At 43.4% G+C, this 16,131-nt stretch overlaps 1 protein-coding gene across 2 annotated transcripts in view; it reads right to left on the reverse strand.

Moving 5' to 3' along the window:
• Positions 1-1,069: 1,069 nt before the first annotated feature.
• The window catches only part of MSN (moesin), a 75,785-nt gene continuing 60,723 nt past the window's right edge, over positions 1,070-16,131 (reverse strand). For both annotated transcript variants that reach the window (XM_030574564.1, XM_030574565.1), the window contains exons 3-13: positions 15,367-15,462; positions 14,471-14,745; positions 13,718-13,801; positions 11,165-11,311; positions 10,233-10,329; positions 8,865-9,028; positions 8,202-8,332; positions 7,391-7,551; positions 6,706-6,798; positions 5,551-5,784; positions 1,070-4,447 (exon numbers count right to left, since the gene is read on the reverse strand). In XM_030574564.1, coding sequence (XP_030430424.1) covers positions 4,283-4,447; positions 5,551-5,784; positions 6,706-6,798; positions 7,391-7,551; positions 8,202-8,332; positions 8,865-9,028; positions 10,233-10,329; positions 11,165-11,311; positions 13,718-13,801; positions 14,471-14,745; positions 15,367-15,462 — 1,647 coding nt within the window. In that variant the 3' untranslated portion in view covers positions 1,070-4,282. The remainder of the gene's footprint in view (positions 4,448-5,550; positions 5,785-6,705; positions 6,799-7,390; positions 7,552-8,201; positions 8,333-8,864; positions 9,029-10,232; positions 10,330-11,164; positions 11,312-13,717; positions 13,802-14,470; positions 14,746-15,366; positions 15,463-16,131) is intronic.

Below are 16,131 nucleotides of genomic sequence, written 5' to 3' on the forward strand. Positions count from 1 at the left end.
TCTTTTTTGCTGACTCCAATAATCTAGTTATAAATTGGGAGCACTCCTAGAAAACAAGCACACTGAGCAAACTGTAGGCCAAAAATTCCATCCTTACTTGGCAGCCCCACTTATCACCCAATTATGCCTTAGGGGAAGAAGGCTGTTCTAGAGACATGCTTGCAACCCACCAGAGGAGATAGGAAGTGTCACTGGCCGCCAAAATCATGACCATCAGTGTTCCTTATTAAGTACAACAGTAAGTTCTTCTGTAATGATTTTTCACCAATAGATCTCAAAGCACTGTCAAAAATAAGGATCTTTATCCTCATTTTACAGATGGGGAGATTGAGGTGCAGAGAGGCAATGTGGTTGTGCAGAAAGCTCTTCTCTAGTCACATCCAAATCCCTAAGACGATCATTGTCTCTTCCCAATTAGGACTCTCCTCTCAATATGGAAACTAAACTGCCCACACTCAGCTTGGAGAGCGAGCATATGTAACATCCTTCAGCATCTCATCATCCCTAAAATCTCAAACGTACACATTTTTGAAATTTGGGAGGAGAGTGAGGGAACAAGCAACTGGTAGCTTGCGGGGGAAAAAAAATCCCCACTACATTAGGAATTTAGCTACAAAAAACCCACAGGCTAATCTATGCTGCCCTCTTGTGGCTTAGCTGCTTCTTTGCATCAGTATGTCTCCACACCAGAAACAAGTGAAAATTTTAATTCAAAATCCAACCATTTTAGGTTCTTCCCTGAACTGGAAGCAGTCTTAGACACATCAGGTTTTTTACCTTGGGTCATTGTCAGCTGCAGGTGTTAAAGATAGTACAATCCCGTGACTTCGTTTTGACTTCTACCTCTGGAGACCTGGCCTCCAACCCTAGCTTAAGTCAAGAGTTTGTGGGTTCCATCCTAGCCTCTATTTGTGTGCATCAAGGAGGAACCACAATGTGTTAATGCTGAGAGGTTGGAATTCCATGGTAACAGACTGTTGCAAGTGAGCATGGTGGTGCAGTGGCAGAAGATGGAAGTGGTGGGGGAAGGCTTGAAATAGAAAGCACAGCAACCCAGATACACCAAGGATTTAATTTCTCTAAACTTTATTGGCACTGAAGGAAGAACAGGACATGGACTTTAACAAATTCCTCCAAACTAAAGTGTTTTGATACCAAGTTTCTTTTTGTGGTTAGCCATATGGGCCCATGAGTTATCTCACAAGCCCCAAGGGACTGCTGTTTTAACATAACCAAAATAAAAAGTTTGGTCAAAAACCATGTAGACATAATTTACAGCAACAAAAAAACAAAGGCAGGCAAACACTTCATAGGATAACCCCCTGAAGAGGATACTCCATATCCAAGTAGTAAACAAACTGGGGGAGGGGGGAGAGAAAAAATTTGCTCAATGTATTGTAACAAATAAAAAAGTGTGTCTAGAAATCTCACCATAATACTGAAAGCATCTTACATTAATTTCCTTGCAAAATATCATCTCTTTACAATACAGTATACATTTTCAAAGGGCGAGGGGACTATAAACATCTCCTCCTCCCATGACTAATATTTTCTAATTGTGCATAGCTAGAAAGGCTGAAATCAAATATCATTAGATACCACTGGAATATAATACTGGTAGGAAAAGGCACAGCTGAAACAACTACACAAGGAGTTAGGTGGACTCACTGGTATGAACTGTTCTATTCCTATATCGGACCATTTGAAATTAGAATGTGACAAAAACAGAAGTCATGTCAACATAACACAGGAGTTCAGCAGTGTTCTGTGACCCATCACAACAGAAAGAGGTTTATTTGAACAAACATACTCCAGGCACTGTGCATCTTCTCATTAAGGAAGCTGTTAAAGATGCAATAAAAAAAGACTTTAAAAAGCCAGTAGTTGTCACAGACAGAGCAGAACTACTGAGAACCAGGTTTAAAGCACCAGAAGTGAAGTCTAATTGTTGTCTGTTCTCTCATTACTGAGACTCAGAATCAGTGCCAACAACTCTTCAGTAAAGAAATATGCAAATAAGTTCTGACAAGTTTAACTGCAATTTTATTTGTAACTTTCAAAGCACTGGAGTGTTTTCTGAGGTTTTTTTTTGGTTGATGGAAAGTTTCCCTCTCCCCACTCCTAAAGGCACATTGTGTCTGGGGACAAAAGTGCTTCAAAAACACATGTATTGGACATTTGGAAGGATCTACATTAGGTTATGCTACCAACAGAGGTCCACTTAGTCAGTGTTTGCACGGATCTCCATGCAAACAAACGGATATTGCTTCTCTAAAAAATCACTCATACAGATGTGATTTCAAGCAGCACAAAGGATTCCTGAAGAAATACTGCAGGCTTGTATTAACACTGACTTTCTGGCAATCTTCTCTCCACACCACTAACATTCCACTGGACCACTTCTAGTTTGCCTTAGTAGAAGGAGTTTTGAGGAGCTCTACTGGTGGTATAAAGAAAATACCTGAAAACTTACACTAATGGTGATACTACATGGATGAGAAGGCGGTGGGAAGCTCCCACAGGGCTGAAGCTTAGCATGTTCCAAAATCTATGCAACAAGAACACACTACCAGCCAGGATGAAGGCTGCAAATTTAAGTAGCAACAGTCTAAGCTAAGACGTGAAGAGCAGGGGGGAGGGGGAGCCCACTTAGATGGATTTGAATTTTAAAAAGGCTCTTCTAGAACTGGAGCATTTTCCCCTCATTTCCTTCTATAAAGAATTAAAGGCCATGTCCACGTCAACCCTGAACATACATGGTTCTTTCCTGCCAAGTGTACACTGAATCTTCCCTATAAGAGACAGGAATGCATAACAAGTCCATTTGGATGACTCATTTGTTGTCCTGTCCAACAAGTGACAGTAAAACAGTAACAGCTAGCTCAGGACCAAGTCACCTCATCATTAGGGGCAGAAACTTCTGTTCTCAGGGCCACAGACAAAAAGGACACAATATCATTCCAAGGGGAGGACAGATTTGAGTTAGAAATTAAGTGTGCTGCTATCATGGGACAATTAAGTTGGCAATAGGAAAAGAGGATTCCACTTAGGACAGACAGCTAGCAAGGTATCTTCTCTTGCCAACCAGAAGAGATGGCAGGAAGGGATGAAGGCACTGACCTGCAACAGATGAACCAGATGTGAAATGAAAAGCCTTAGGTCACTGAGTATTTTTGGGCCCCAGCTGCCCGTCATTTTTCCTAGTTTAAACTAATTTTAAAAAACTAAAGACCTTATTAAAACCCTAAACTACAATATGCATCTGTGCACAAGTCATAAGGCATCAATGATTTATGGTAAAAAGGCCTTTTCTGGAAGTTATCTGCATGAGAAGAATAAATGCATCATACTCAGTCATGATTTTTGGTGGCTACATTTTCATTTGTTAAGAACTACTTAATTTTTAAGTCTCTCTCCGCCTTCCCCCTCACATATTTGCCTATTCCTTTAGAATTCTAGTTTGGGGTCACTAGTGGAAGTTAAAGCCCCTCCAACACAGTCTCGGCTATTGCCTGCCAATGGCACAACAAAAGGCAATGAACAAGAATTACTGTGGGGAGGAACCCCTCTCCTCGCTGACTAGGGAATTTACTGCTCCAAATCAAGTTACTTGAATGGAAACGCCCAGATCACTCCAAAGGACTCAGGAATAGAAAACTAAAAAGTTTCATAACTAAAAAGAAGTCTGATGGATCCCTCAAGAAATTTTAACACTGACAGTTCAGATGATCTGTTTGGCTTGCTCAAATTTGGAGAGCAGAAAAACCTTTGGTCTTTTACAAACAAAATTTATACTTTACTTCCAACCCCTTTTCACGCAAACCTTCTTTCCCAACACCCCCCCAACTCAATTAAAACCAAACACTTGCATTAAAGCAACGATCTATCCCCTCGCTACTCAATTCTAATACTGAAGTACTGTTTTAAGGCATGTGTGTCAGATTGCTGACTTTCACCATATGTAACTCAGTGGAAGTGTCTGGTTGCATCTCCTCCCAGTGGACCCAGAGAGCAATGCAATTGTTTCAGTGAACAGTACAAAGCCATGTGCAATAGAGACTTTACCCAGCTAAGCAAAAACAATTTCAGATTTGGAGTCCCCACCCTGCCTAAGACAACATGGATATTTTGTTTGTTCCTCCGTTGCTGAACTGCAGAGACTGCACGAAACTCGATAAATAAAGACCATGGTCACTCTTCTGTAGTGGTTCCAGCGCAGCACGATTACACGTGAATGATGGGAGAGGACGAGAAAAAGAGAGGACAGCAGGTGCAAGAGAGTTTACATGGACTCAAACTCATCAATGCGCTGCTTAGTATTGCCCTGCCGGATCTGGCGGAGGGTCTTGTACTTGTCACGGCCCTGCCGCATGTTCTCAGCATGGATCATGTCATTGGCTGTCTTCTTGGTTTCATCCCGGGCATTTGCCAGCTCTGAGGTAAGAGCCTATAGATGGAGAAAGACAGAAGTAGGGTTACAAGCCAGCACATGCAGCAGTGCTGAGCTGTAGGATCAGCACAAGGTAAAGTGTGCCGTAGACCCAAAAGATCACTATCTTTTGAGATGAAAACCCCTGTGCCTACTTAATCTGGTATTTTCTCACCCCCAATATTTTCAGTGTGGGAAGTGTGATGACATCACACCCTTTGCTCACAAGTCTAGGTTTTGTCTAGTGTATGAAGAAGTCTGGACTAAAGTTAGGCATAAGATTACATAGGAAAAGGTGAAAACTCCAAAAAGGTGTGCCCCCTGGGGCTCTCTAGCAAGGGATTTTTCCCATGGGGGTGGGGGGTTAGGGGTCGGAGAGGGAGAACAATGGCAAGATATTTAAATAGTGAACAAAATGGCAAACCCCTTGCCATTAGAAAGGCACTGCAGATTCCAGCCACTTTTCTAGCATCGCCACAGCACAATGCAGTAATATTTCTGCCTTGGTCTGCAGGTGAAGAAGCCTAGACAGCCAGTGAGTGATTCACAGCTGGACACAGAGCCCCACTTGTTTGTTCACCACCGCTAAACAGACACCACCCAGCAGACTGCAGTTCAGTGTAGGTACTGGACAGATAAGACAGGGTTTCCCTGTGCTGCTCTCAAAAAGGCACTTCAAACCTGCCTTTGAGAGAGACTGCTACTGGGGTTGAGCAGTGCAATTCAGTCAAGTCAGCCAACAGGGCAGCAGACTGGCACAGACACCTGCTTGACAGGAACTGAACCAAGTCCTTCATCCTGTTCCAGACAGCACTGAACAGCTGCCAGATGGCCAGCGGGATTCCACTGAGTAGAATATACTGGACAGATGCTTTTCTTTGCAATACACAAGTATGCTTCACTGGCAAGAGGTTTGAATGGTTATTGGATGGGAGTGGGCGGGAGAGGGGCAAGCTTCTCCCCCACTCTCCCTACATCTTGCTAGGTATTGAATTGATGAGATTGTGGCACCTACTCCTCAGTAGATGCATTTAGTCCCCACAACAGCTACCTGAGCATGGCAAGGAAGAAAACAGCAGCCCAGAAGCAGCAGATATCCCCGACCCCACCCCTGGCATTACCTTCAAGTGTTTCTGAACCCGTTCGTTCTTCTCTGCCTCAGTGGTGCGATCCTCCTCGCTGCGGTCCTTGATGGTGGCATCTGCCTTCAGTTCAGCACTGGCCTCTGCAGCGTTCTCATCCTGTTCATCATCATGCTCATTCTCAGACTGCATGGGTTCGGTGACATGAGGAGTACTCATGGCAGTCTTCAGTTCCTCTTTGGTCTTCTCTAGGTCTTCCTGCACTGTCTGAGCCTGCAGAAGGGCAACATCCCTCAGTGGGTTAGTGGGAAAGAGACCCCGTTTCAAAGGCTTCCCTTATAATCCAAGGGACCCAAAAGAGGGAACATCCGTGTTCAAATGTCTCTTTCAGAATGTCCATAACCCCACTGGGAGAAGCGCTTTCAAGTGAGAATTCATAGGCTGTCCAGGCACCATCATACACTAGTGGAGCTAGAATATGGCCATCAACCTCAGAGTTTTGATAGGGGAGATGTATCTTATTTGCAGTAACTAAAGGCAACTTAGATAATCTGGGCAGCCATCTGTGTACAAGTACTGCAGAGTTAGGCGTGTGCAGATGTGCACACATTTGTATGCATTTTAGGTATTCGGATACCCAACCTGCACCTGTAAATCCTGCACTGTGTATACTCATACTTTAAACCAGGCCTGGGCATCTGCAACTACACAGTCTGCACACAATTTAGGCATGAATAAGGGTGTAAGTGCACCCATCTTTTTAAAGTCTGCCCACAGGATAATTCCCATGTCTGTCCATTTAAGTTGCAAGATGGACATTTTCTGCATATTCTTTTGAATAAACTTCACTTTAGGAACACTGAATGAATTTGGAGCTGTGTGCAACTACTGGATTTTACCTGCATAAGTCACTCTCACCACTTTTTGATCCAAAAACTGGTTCTAGCAAGGTGAACTAGGAAATAACTGGTAAATTGATAACTGGAGCTTTACCACACATTGGCTTCCCTCCTTTCTACTGAAGAGTGTTCTGAGTCTTATTTTAAAGAGCTCTCTGCATGGTAAAGGACTTGTGGTTTGGGTCATACAATTAATCGCATGACATGGTCAGAAAGTCAGGCCAGTCCATAGTAAGAAGAGGAATACTGTGCTAAGGCCAAAAGCTATACTTTTGTATTTAGGCTCCACCGATACCTTCTGTTGCCACTCCAAGGCTTCACTCTCCTTCTTCTGCCTGGCCATTTCCAGCTGTGAGATTCTGGATGTGAGTTCTGACATCTCAGCTGCCTGTGGAGGTAATAGGTTATTTTTAATAGGAGGAGAGAAAACCAATTCCCTTCTGATATTAGGCCCCTAAAGCTCCAGGATCCTGGAAGTTCTATTTCCACACTAATAAGAGGACTAGGACCAAAGGGAAGGGTTGTGGGTTTTTTTTTGGTGCCGGACAGATTTCCAGAGATGCAAGGGAAAGACACCTAAAGCCACTTATGGATACATTGTTAGTTGCTTTATGCCCAGCTTGTAATTGTGGGTCTCGGCTTGGTCTTTTCCTCCTTCTCTTCCCTTAACTTTAAGATTCTAAAACAAGGCCATGAAGTTGCTCTCTCAGTACCCAGCTTCGCTAGTTAGCACATATATGGACTTTACTGGAAGGTATTCTCCATCAAATCACTATATACAAAAAGCAGCTCAAATAGAGCCCACAGTAAAACACCTGCATTTTTCAGAAAAATGCAATTAAGTTTCTTTAAATAGTAGTTTATGCCCCTACTACAGCTACAGTGACTAGATTACATAACTCACCCAGTTTTGAGGCTGGCGGTCTAGAACTCCAGTAAAACTATTCCCCCACTGCTAAGCTTTCAGGAAAGCTATTTACCAGCTGCTCCTGGGTCTTTTTCTGATCATGGGATGCTTTCAGCAGGGCTTCCTTTGCCTCCTCTGCCTCTTTGCGTTCCTTAGCCAGCTTCTCTGCTTCTTCCTGGGCTCGTTTCCTTTCCTGCTCTAGCTCCAGTGCCCTGCGGGTCTGTTCTTCCAATTCTGAAGTGAGGACACAAAGTATGAGGCAAAGAGTCTTTCTGATCCTCCAAGCGCAGGATCCATGCAGGAAAGCAAGGTTCCTTCCCCATGACACTTTCCCTTCACTCCCAACACAGAAATGTGGGTAAACAAGTGGGAGTAAATATTGGTGAACAGGTTAGGAATATATTGCATAGACAGTCTGGTTTTGCATTGTCCTACCCCATATTACATCTTTTTTTAAAGTTGCTTCAAATACCATCTGGTTACCATTGGTTGGAACCATTTGTCTGTAAAAGCACCAGATGACAACTCAAGCTCCTGTTTTGTGTTAGTTAAACCAAGCAGCAAATAAATATACAGCAACATGCTTTGGCTGCACCACATTAACCATCATTCGAGGTGGTAAGAGTTCAGAAAAAGGACAGGAAAGTCATTTGTGGTGAAGTCTCTTGCACCTGCCCCCTTAGGATACCAAGGGGGTGAGGGGGGTGGGAGAAGGAGTCTTTCCATCAGCACCAACTGAACCAGAGCACTATGTGATTATGTAGTTCAAGGAAGTAAGTTGGTTGGTGGGGTAGGTAATTGTGGCATTTTTAATTTTTCCCTTCAAATGAAGGCCCTATAGAACCAGGCTATTCCAGTCTCTCCCAATGCACATTTCCGAATACCTAGTTGAGCTTTCTTGGTTTGCTCCTCAATTTGTCTGAGTCGTTCCATCAGCTCTTCCTTCTCACGCTCAATCTTCTCTTTCTCCTTTTCCGCCAGTTCCCTCTTTTTCTTCTCATTCTCCAGCAGAGCTCTGATTTGGGAAAAGTTACAGTACAACAGTTAAATCTAAACTACAATTCAAAGATCTCCATGCTTTATAATAGAAGACCTGTGAGCATGTAAGCAGCAAATGACAGACACAAGATGGGTGAAGTAATGTCTGTCATTGAACCATTGGGGGACACACACACCCTCTTCTTCCAGTCCTGGGACTGACACTGACACCACCACTGCAAACAGAACTGTGTCAGGTAGGTTTTCATTTGTAGAAGTTACACAGGTCAAGCAACAGCCCTGTTTAGGTCATCTATTTGGACAATCCAGACTAATTTGAAATATAGCCTGTGGAGTCAACATTAAGATTCAGAATCATGATATTGATATGAATAGGCCTGAAATGCTTTGAGCTGCCCAAGGCAGTCCTACACAGGGTCATATTTATAAGGAATGCCCTCTACAACATCTCTTTAGGTCTACTGGAGCAGAAATGAACCTGCTTTAATTACTCTAGCAGTGGACTCAAAAAAACAAACACTAGTTACTCAGAGCCCTGCAGTACCCACCTCTCCATCTGTTTCTGATGCTTCTCTTCCCGAGCCTGTGCCTTCATCTGCTGCACCTCAATGGTGTCTGGTTTACGTCTGCGCATATACAGCTCATGGTTCCCCATGCACAGTGCCAGGATTCGCTTGTTAATCCGTAATCGTGGGGCATAAAATACAAAGTCCTTGGGACAGATGGGAGACCGCGTTAGACTCATCACTCCCCAAGCATGCGCCAAACATAACTCTGTATCCAATAGCAGCCTTGCACATAAAAAATGTCAAGGGTCTGAGGGAGCCCATTACCAGCAATTAAAATGGATTTCAAACACTTATACCCAGCACACACAGGTGCCTGACGACATGGGTCAGGTGCCTTGAATTAGCAGTACTAAACAGCTGGTTTAGATTATGGAGATGGACAGATCTCGTACAGATGTATCTCCACAAGCACATTTTGGAGATTACAAGGAGACTATATAGTTGTCAGTTTTCCTGGGATTCCCAGTGATCTATGGTGCTGTTCAAGTCTCTGGCCTCAGAAAATTCTCAGGGCTTATGTTCTGCCTAATGCATACTGGAACTGGATTTTCAGTTGTGTGGATATGCATGCAGTACAGAAATACTCAAAACTCAGTTAAAGCATTCCTCTATCAAGCCTCAGTGTCTGGTTTTAAGGAAGAGTTTCTACATTCTGAGACACTGTACAAGTTGTTAGGATCATATAAAGGTGAACCACATGGTCTCACACCCTTACTCTATTCAACTAGGATTGTAATGTTCTGGCTGACATGTGAAAAAGAAGGTTTCCTCTTATGCCACAAAAAGGGGAAGAAAATGCATCTTCATTTGTGAATGAGGTACAACAGCTGCAAGGTGGTTTCCAAGCAGCAGTAACTTCATCCAGGGAAGGAAAGAAGATATAAATAGGTATATGTGCAAGCCAAGGAGCTACAGCTTGATTTCCATTTTCTCCAGAATTGCAGAGATTTAGAAATGCATTCTACTTTGGATTTTTCCAGAGTGAATGGGATTTGTTTGGGTTATCAGAAATAGTAAGATTCTTCAGTGCACATCAACAAGGAAGAAAAGTATCAGCAGTAATTTTCTCACCTCGATGTAAGGCAGCTGGTCATCAAATCAGAAGTGGACAACTATATACAACAGCCATTGTATAAACCCCTTTCCCACGCCAACCCATCTACCCACTTACTATTAAGCCTGCTCTGCAATGCTTGAGGTATTACTTTGGCAATATGTGGATGCCTTATGATGCCAACAGAAGGTTCTAGAATTGATTAGATTGGTAGTATTTAAATGTGTAAGAGATGTTTAGCTCAACTCTATGTATAAAACGCTAAAGATTTATGTCTGAGCACTGTTTCTTACTGGTGCTTTCTTGTCAATGGGCTTGATAACAAACTTCTTATCGTTGAATGAAATATTCCTGATCTCACTCCAAGGGAATCCAATTTTTGGTGTTAGCCTGCAATAAAGAAAGAAGTTTTTAGGAGATGTTACCCCAAGCCGTCTCAAATTTTTAGTCTAGAACACTGGGCTGGAAATCTCAAACTGGCTCTCAGAGTACTTCAGTAATTCCCAGTTCCAGCCAAAGCCAGAAACGAGAGTGAAGAGGCATGTAAAAAACAAAAGCAGGAGGTGACAGCTTTTCAACCCTTCTCCCCAATTAGAGAAAGTACGGCCAGGTCTACACTATGACTTATCTGTGAAAAATCCACACCCGAGCAATGTAGTTATGCCAATCTAACCCCTGGTACAGGCCACATGGTGTCAGCAGGACAGCTTCTCCTGTTGACATAGCTACTGCCTCTTGGAGGTGGATTAACTATGCTGGCAGGAGCAGCTCTCCCACTGTCTTCACTTAAGTGTTATAGTGGCACAGCTGCAGCATTTTCAGCTTAGACGTTCCTTAAAATTTGAAGGCTCAGTCTTTAAGCAAACCCCATTCAATGGGATTTGATCAATGCCTAATTTCAGTTTCTTGGTCTATTTACCCTATGATAGTGAACAGCTGTACTTATGCAGGAGATCCAGAGTACTGAATCACAAGGTTTGTGTCAAGGACATTGCCAAGAGCCACGAGGACGTGGTTGGAGGAGTTTGCAGACCGCAAATAGCATCATCCCAACAAACTGAACCACCTTCCTGTGTAACTGAGTGAGAAACAGCTATCTGTTCCAAAAACTTGATTCTTCAAAGTATTCCTTTGCTTTGGAGAAGCAAGTTTGTGTTAACTGCATCCGCACTGTGAAATGAAGGGTCACAAGAGAGGGGACAGTGAACTGAGAGATGTTTGTTACCTGTCATTCTGCTCATAAATGTTGAGTCCAAGAGCATCAACACCTAGCCAGAGTTCAGATCCCTTCTTATTCTTAATGCTGAAGTAGTTCACGCCGTACATTTCCAGATCCTGTGCAATTTTCAGGTACTCCAAGATGGCATCTTCCCTAAAACGTGCAAAGGAGAGCCGATATTCACATTTGAAACCAGATAAGCCAAAAATAGAGAATTTACTGCCTTGTTGCCATTAGCCAATCAATTGACAAGTCTGACAACACCTCAGAGCATGACAATGCAGAGATGATTTTTTAAACTACGGGCTGGGCAAAAGCCAAGAGGAGCATATGGTTCAGGTAGGATGTTTCCATTAGAGGGGGAACTTTATGTCCTAGTAAAGAGATAGGAAAGAAGTTGGTAAAGCAGATGAGGGAGGTAGTGAGAACCAAGCAAAATGTTTTTTAAAAGTCCCATTTAAATAACACATGAAGGCAAGCAATTGAACTTTGACAATATAATAGTGCTTATATACACAAATGCTAACAGTCTAATACTAATATGGATGAACTAGAGTCCCTGGCATTACATGAGGATACTGATATAATAGTGGAAACTTGGTGGAAGGATAATTAATGGGACCCAGTAATACCAAGGTACTAAATATAGGAATGAAAGTAGGTCATGCTGGTGTGGAAGTGACACAGTATGACAGAGTCAAAGTAAAAATCCTAAAATGAACCAAACTGTCTCCATTGAGATTCTATGGTAAACTCCATGCCTGAACAATACAAGGATAGCAGCAGGAATACAATGCCAATCTCCTGACCATGATGATTAAATGCTTAGGGAGATTAGAGATGCTACAAAGGCTGGAAACAATAATATTGGGTGATTTCAACTATCCCCATGACTAGGCATGTGTCATCTCAGGAAGAGTTGCAGAGATACAGTCCTTTACTGTGTCTAGAAATTATTTCTTGGAGCAGCTGGTCCTGAAACCCAGGAGTTCGCAACCTTTTTCTGTCTGAGCTCCCTCCCCCCCATATGCCCCCAACATACTACAGGAACCCCACAGTCCATTTGTGCCACAACTAGTTTTCTGCATATAAAAGCCAGGGCCAGCATTAGGGGTAGCAAGCAGGGCAGTTGCCTGGGGCCGCATGCCATATGAGGCCCCATGAAGCTAAGTTGCTCAAGTTTCGTCTTCAGCCCCAGGTGCCAGGGCCCCAGGCTTCAGCCCCACGAGGGTGGACTTACACATTGGAGCCCAGGGCAGAAAGCCAAAACACTGGCCCTGCTTGGCAGACCCCCTGAAACCTTCCCATGGCCCCATGCTTGAGAACCACTGCTGTAACCCACAAAAGGGAGGGAAATCTTGATTTAGTCCTAAAATTGACCACTGGATCTGGCCAAAGAGGTGACTGACTAACTGAAGTACTCCGTAATAGTGACTATAATGTAATTAAGTTGAACATTCTTGGCGGGGACAAGGAATACTAGAAAACCCACTATGGTAGCATTTAACTTAAAGAAAAACAAAAGGGGGAATGATACAAGCTTCCTCACTTTGGTTGAATGGAAATTAATGGGGTGAAAAGCCTGCAAACTGCATGGACACCATTTAAAACAAACACCAAACTAAATGTATACCCCAAATTTAACAAAAAAATTGGACCCAAAAAATGCCACCATGGCTAAACAGAGTAAAGGAGGTGGTTAGAGGCAAAAAGACATTCCTTAAATGTTTGGAACTCATCCTATTGAGAAATAGAGAAGCATAAACCCTGGCAATCAAGTGTAAAGGCAGGCCAAGAAAGAATTTGAAGAGCAACTAGCTGAAGATATAGAAAAGAAAAAGAAAAGTTTGTTGCCAAGTACATCAGAAGCAGGAAACCTGCCAAAGTCAGTGGAGCCACTGGACGACTGACATGCTAAAGGAGCACTCAAGGAAGACAAGGCCATTGTGGAGAAACTAAAAAAAAGTCTTTGAAGTCTTCACTGCAGAGGATCTCTGGCAGATCTCCTCACCCAAACCATTCTGAGCAACTGTCCCAGATCAAGGTGTCAATAATAGTAGTTTTGGAACAAACTGAAAAGTTAAACATGACAAATGGTATTCCCTGAGAATTCTGAAAGACCTCATATGCAATTGCAGAACTACCAACTGTGCAAGGTCCCTAAACTTCCAACTGGCAGAAGTTGGGACTGCAAGATGGATGACTCACTTGAAATTGCCCTGTTCTATTCATTCTGTCTGAAGCAGCTGGCACTGGCCACTGTCAGACAATACTGAGGTAGATGGACCATTGGTCTGATCCAGTCTGGGTGTTCTTATAATGCAACTATTTAAAAAGTTCAGTTTCACTTTGCTAAAGCAATTGTAAACTTGCTAGCCAATACCGGCTGAGACAGACAAGATAGTTATTCTTCAGCAAGATGGCTGGAACAACGATAAGAGGCTTTTGCCCTAGGATGATCTTCTTGTAGATAAGGTTTGTGTCTAAACAGAGTTGAGAACTACCATGTAGTATGACTACACTATTCTAACAGAGTGAGATCGAACCTTGATCAGTTACCTGAGCATTCCCCGATGTTCCTCATGCCACACCTGGATCCTCTCCTCCCATTGGTCTTTATTGAGTTTGTGCTGCTCCAGAACTCTAGAACAGAAAAAAAAAAAAAGAACAGCAAGATCCTGTCAGTATAAAAGAAGGGACTACATGGAGACAGGCCACAAGTCTGAGCCTATGCAGTGCTGTACAGTCTAAATGTCTCAATGCACAGTATAACAATGCCAACAGAAATCCTATAGTAAATGCTGGCCTTATTGGCCAGCGTTGACTCTTAGAACATTTAATTGGGTTAAGAAACAATTTGGCCTGATGAACGACTGCCGCATATCCAGACTACAGCGTAATGTGACAGGAGCCCTGAATATTTAGCCAAGTAGGGATATCCAGCTCCTCATTCCTTTTGTACCAACATTTATGAATTTAGTGCCAAAATTGACCCCCTCCTTTGTTCCCCCCTTCTTTCTGTTGCTCAGATATCTTCAATTATTCCCAGAAATTTAAGTTTCTACCTGCACTTTTATACTGAGTTGCAATGCACTCTTCAAAATGCAAATGCCCAGGGAGAATAGACAGGGGTGCAGGAAATGCAACAGCCTTGCTCTTACGGACAGATGCTCCCTGAACACCTCATCATAATTAAGGTGATTTGAGAAAAACAAAAACAAGCAAAAAGTCAGAGTAAGTGAAGCTATAATAAATATAGCACTTGTGCATTTCATGGTGCTGGGAGGTCCCAGGCTGGTGAAGTCTGCATACCTTTGAGGGAGCAGCTTGTCTCCAGCAAGATAGCCAGGCTTGTGCAGCTCCTTGTTGAAGTCTCCATGTTTAGACTGGACAGCATAGGAAGCCAGAAGGACAGCAGTCTCTGGAGGGCAATAGATATCATCATTCAAGATGCCCTCCTTCACCTGGAGGAAAAAGAGGCGCTGCGTGATGTCCTGAATCAGCTCCTCTGACACATCCTCTGGGTAGAACTTGGCACGGAACTTGAAGAGCAGTGGGCTTTCCTTGCGCACATCCTGTGCAGTCACCTGGAGTGAGAGATGACACCATCCAGTTTTAGAGCTAGCCTGCCAGCTGACTTGAACAGTGTGTAATAAAAAGGGAGTAAAAGACAGAGGCATGTTCAAAAATCACTTCCCTTCTGACACACAAATCAAAAAAGCATAAAGTATCCTCCCATTGAGCAATTCATTGGAAACTGAGGAGTTGGTCCAGTCTAGCCAAGATTTCTCATTTGTTTAGCAGCTGCCAAATGCTATTGTGAACCTATCAGTAAGTCATGCACCACAGTGTTTCCTAGGGATGGCACCACACCAGGAGTCTTATTCACTGGAGGTATTACACATGGATACCGTCTCTTCCTCGACCCACCACATTAGATCTGCCTGGATAAAAGCATGGGATAACTGCAGGCCAGGAACAGCAGATTGGCTAGGTCTACAACACACAGATATGCCAGCCATTCTGGAACAGTCAGCACAGACTAGCAAAAAAAAAAAAAATAATTTATATCTATATCTCTATATATCAAGGTTCACTACTCAGCAGCATACGGAGGATCTGAGCATCCCATCGAGCTGAGGACAAGAGTCCAGAAAAGAATGGTTAAAACAAATGCACTAAATCATCAAGTGTACAAATTGGATAACCTTTTTATTGAGTTTCAGCCATGTAGAGAAGCCCTTGGTGTCCTGGTACTGAAGTCCAAAAAACCAGACCTCTCTCAGCCCAATTGTCTTCACAACCTGGAAGAGATGATAGAACGCATCAGTAACCGTCACAGCTGACCGTTCATGGGCTCACTGGTTACCTGGAAATGTGTTGGGGTAGGCAAGTTTAGGGGGAAAAAAAAAAAAAAAAAAAAACCTCAAATAATCCAACTTCCACCTGTTGACTATGAGTATTTGGGGCAGGGGGGAGGAACCCACTATCCTTGTGGACTCCCTGCACTTCATACCACTTCTACAGAGTCCTTTATAAAGGGAGATAAGAGGCGTCCCTAAAAAAAGTTTGCCAAATTTGAGGTAGGGTGATGGTAATTAGGGTAGGCCAAATTGAGGCAGGTAGTAACAGAATGCCTTATGCAGCTCTGCTCCTGCAGGTCACTACCGCCCTGCTGCATCTTCTTACATGCCCCCTCACCTCTCCTTCCCTAAAGGTATGGCTATATTTGGAATTTCGGAGCGCTGCCGCGGCAGCGCTTTGAAGTGTGAGTGTAGTCGGAGCGGCAGCGCTGGGAGAGAGCTCTCCCAGCGCTGCATGTAAACCACATCCCTTACGGGTGTGGCGTGCAGCGCTGGGAGCGATTACACTGACGCTTTACAGCGCTGTATCTTGCAGCGCTCAGGGGGGTGTTTTTTCACACGCCAGTTGCAGCGCTGTAAAGTGTGAGTGTAGCCAAGGCCTAGAGTGAA

This window comes from Gopherus evgoodei, chromosome 9, assembly GCF_007399415.2.
Source record: "Gopherus evgoodei ecotype Sinaloan lineage chromosome 9, rGopEvg1_v1.p, whole genome shotgun sequence".
In the NCBI taxonomy this organism is placed as follows: domain Eukaryota; kingdom Metazoa; phylum Chordata; order Testudines; family Testudinidae; genus Gopherus; species Gopherus evgoodei.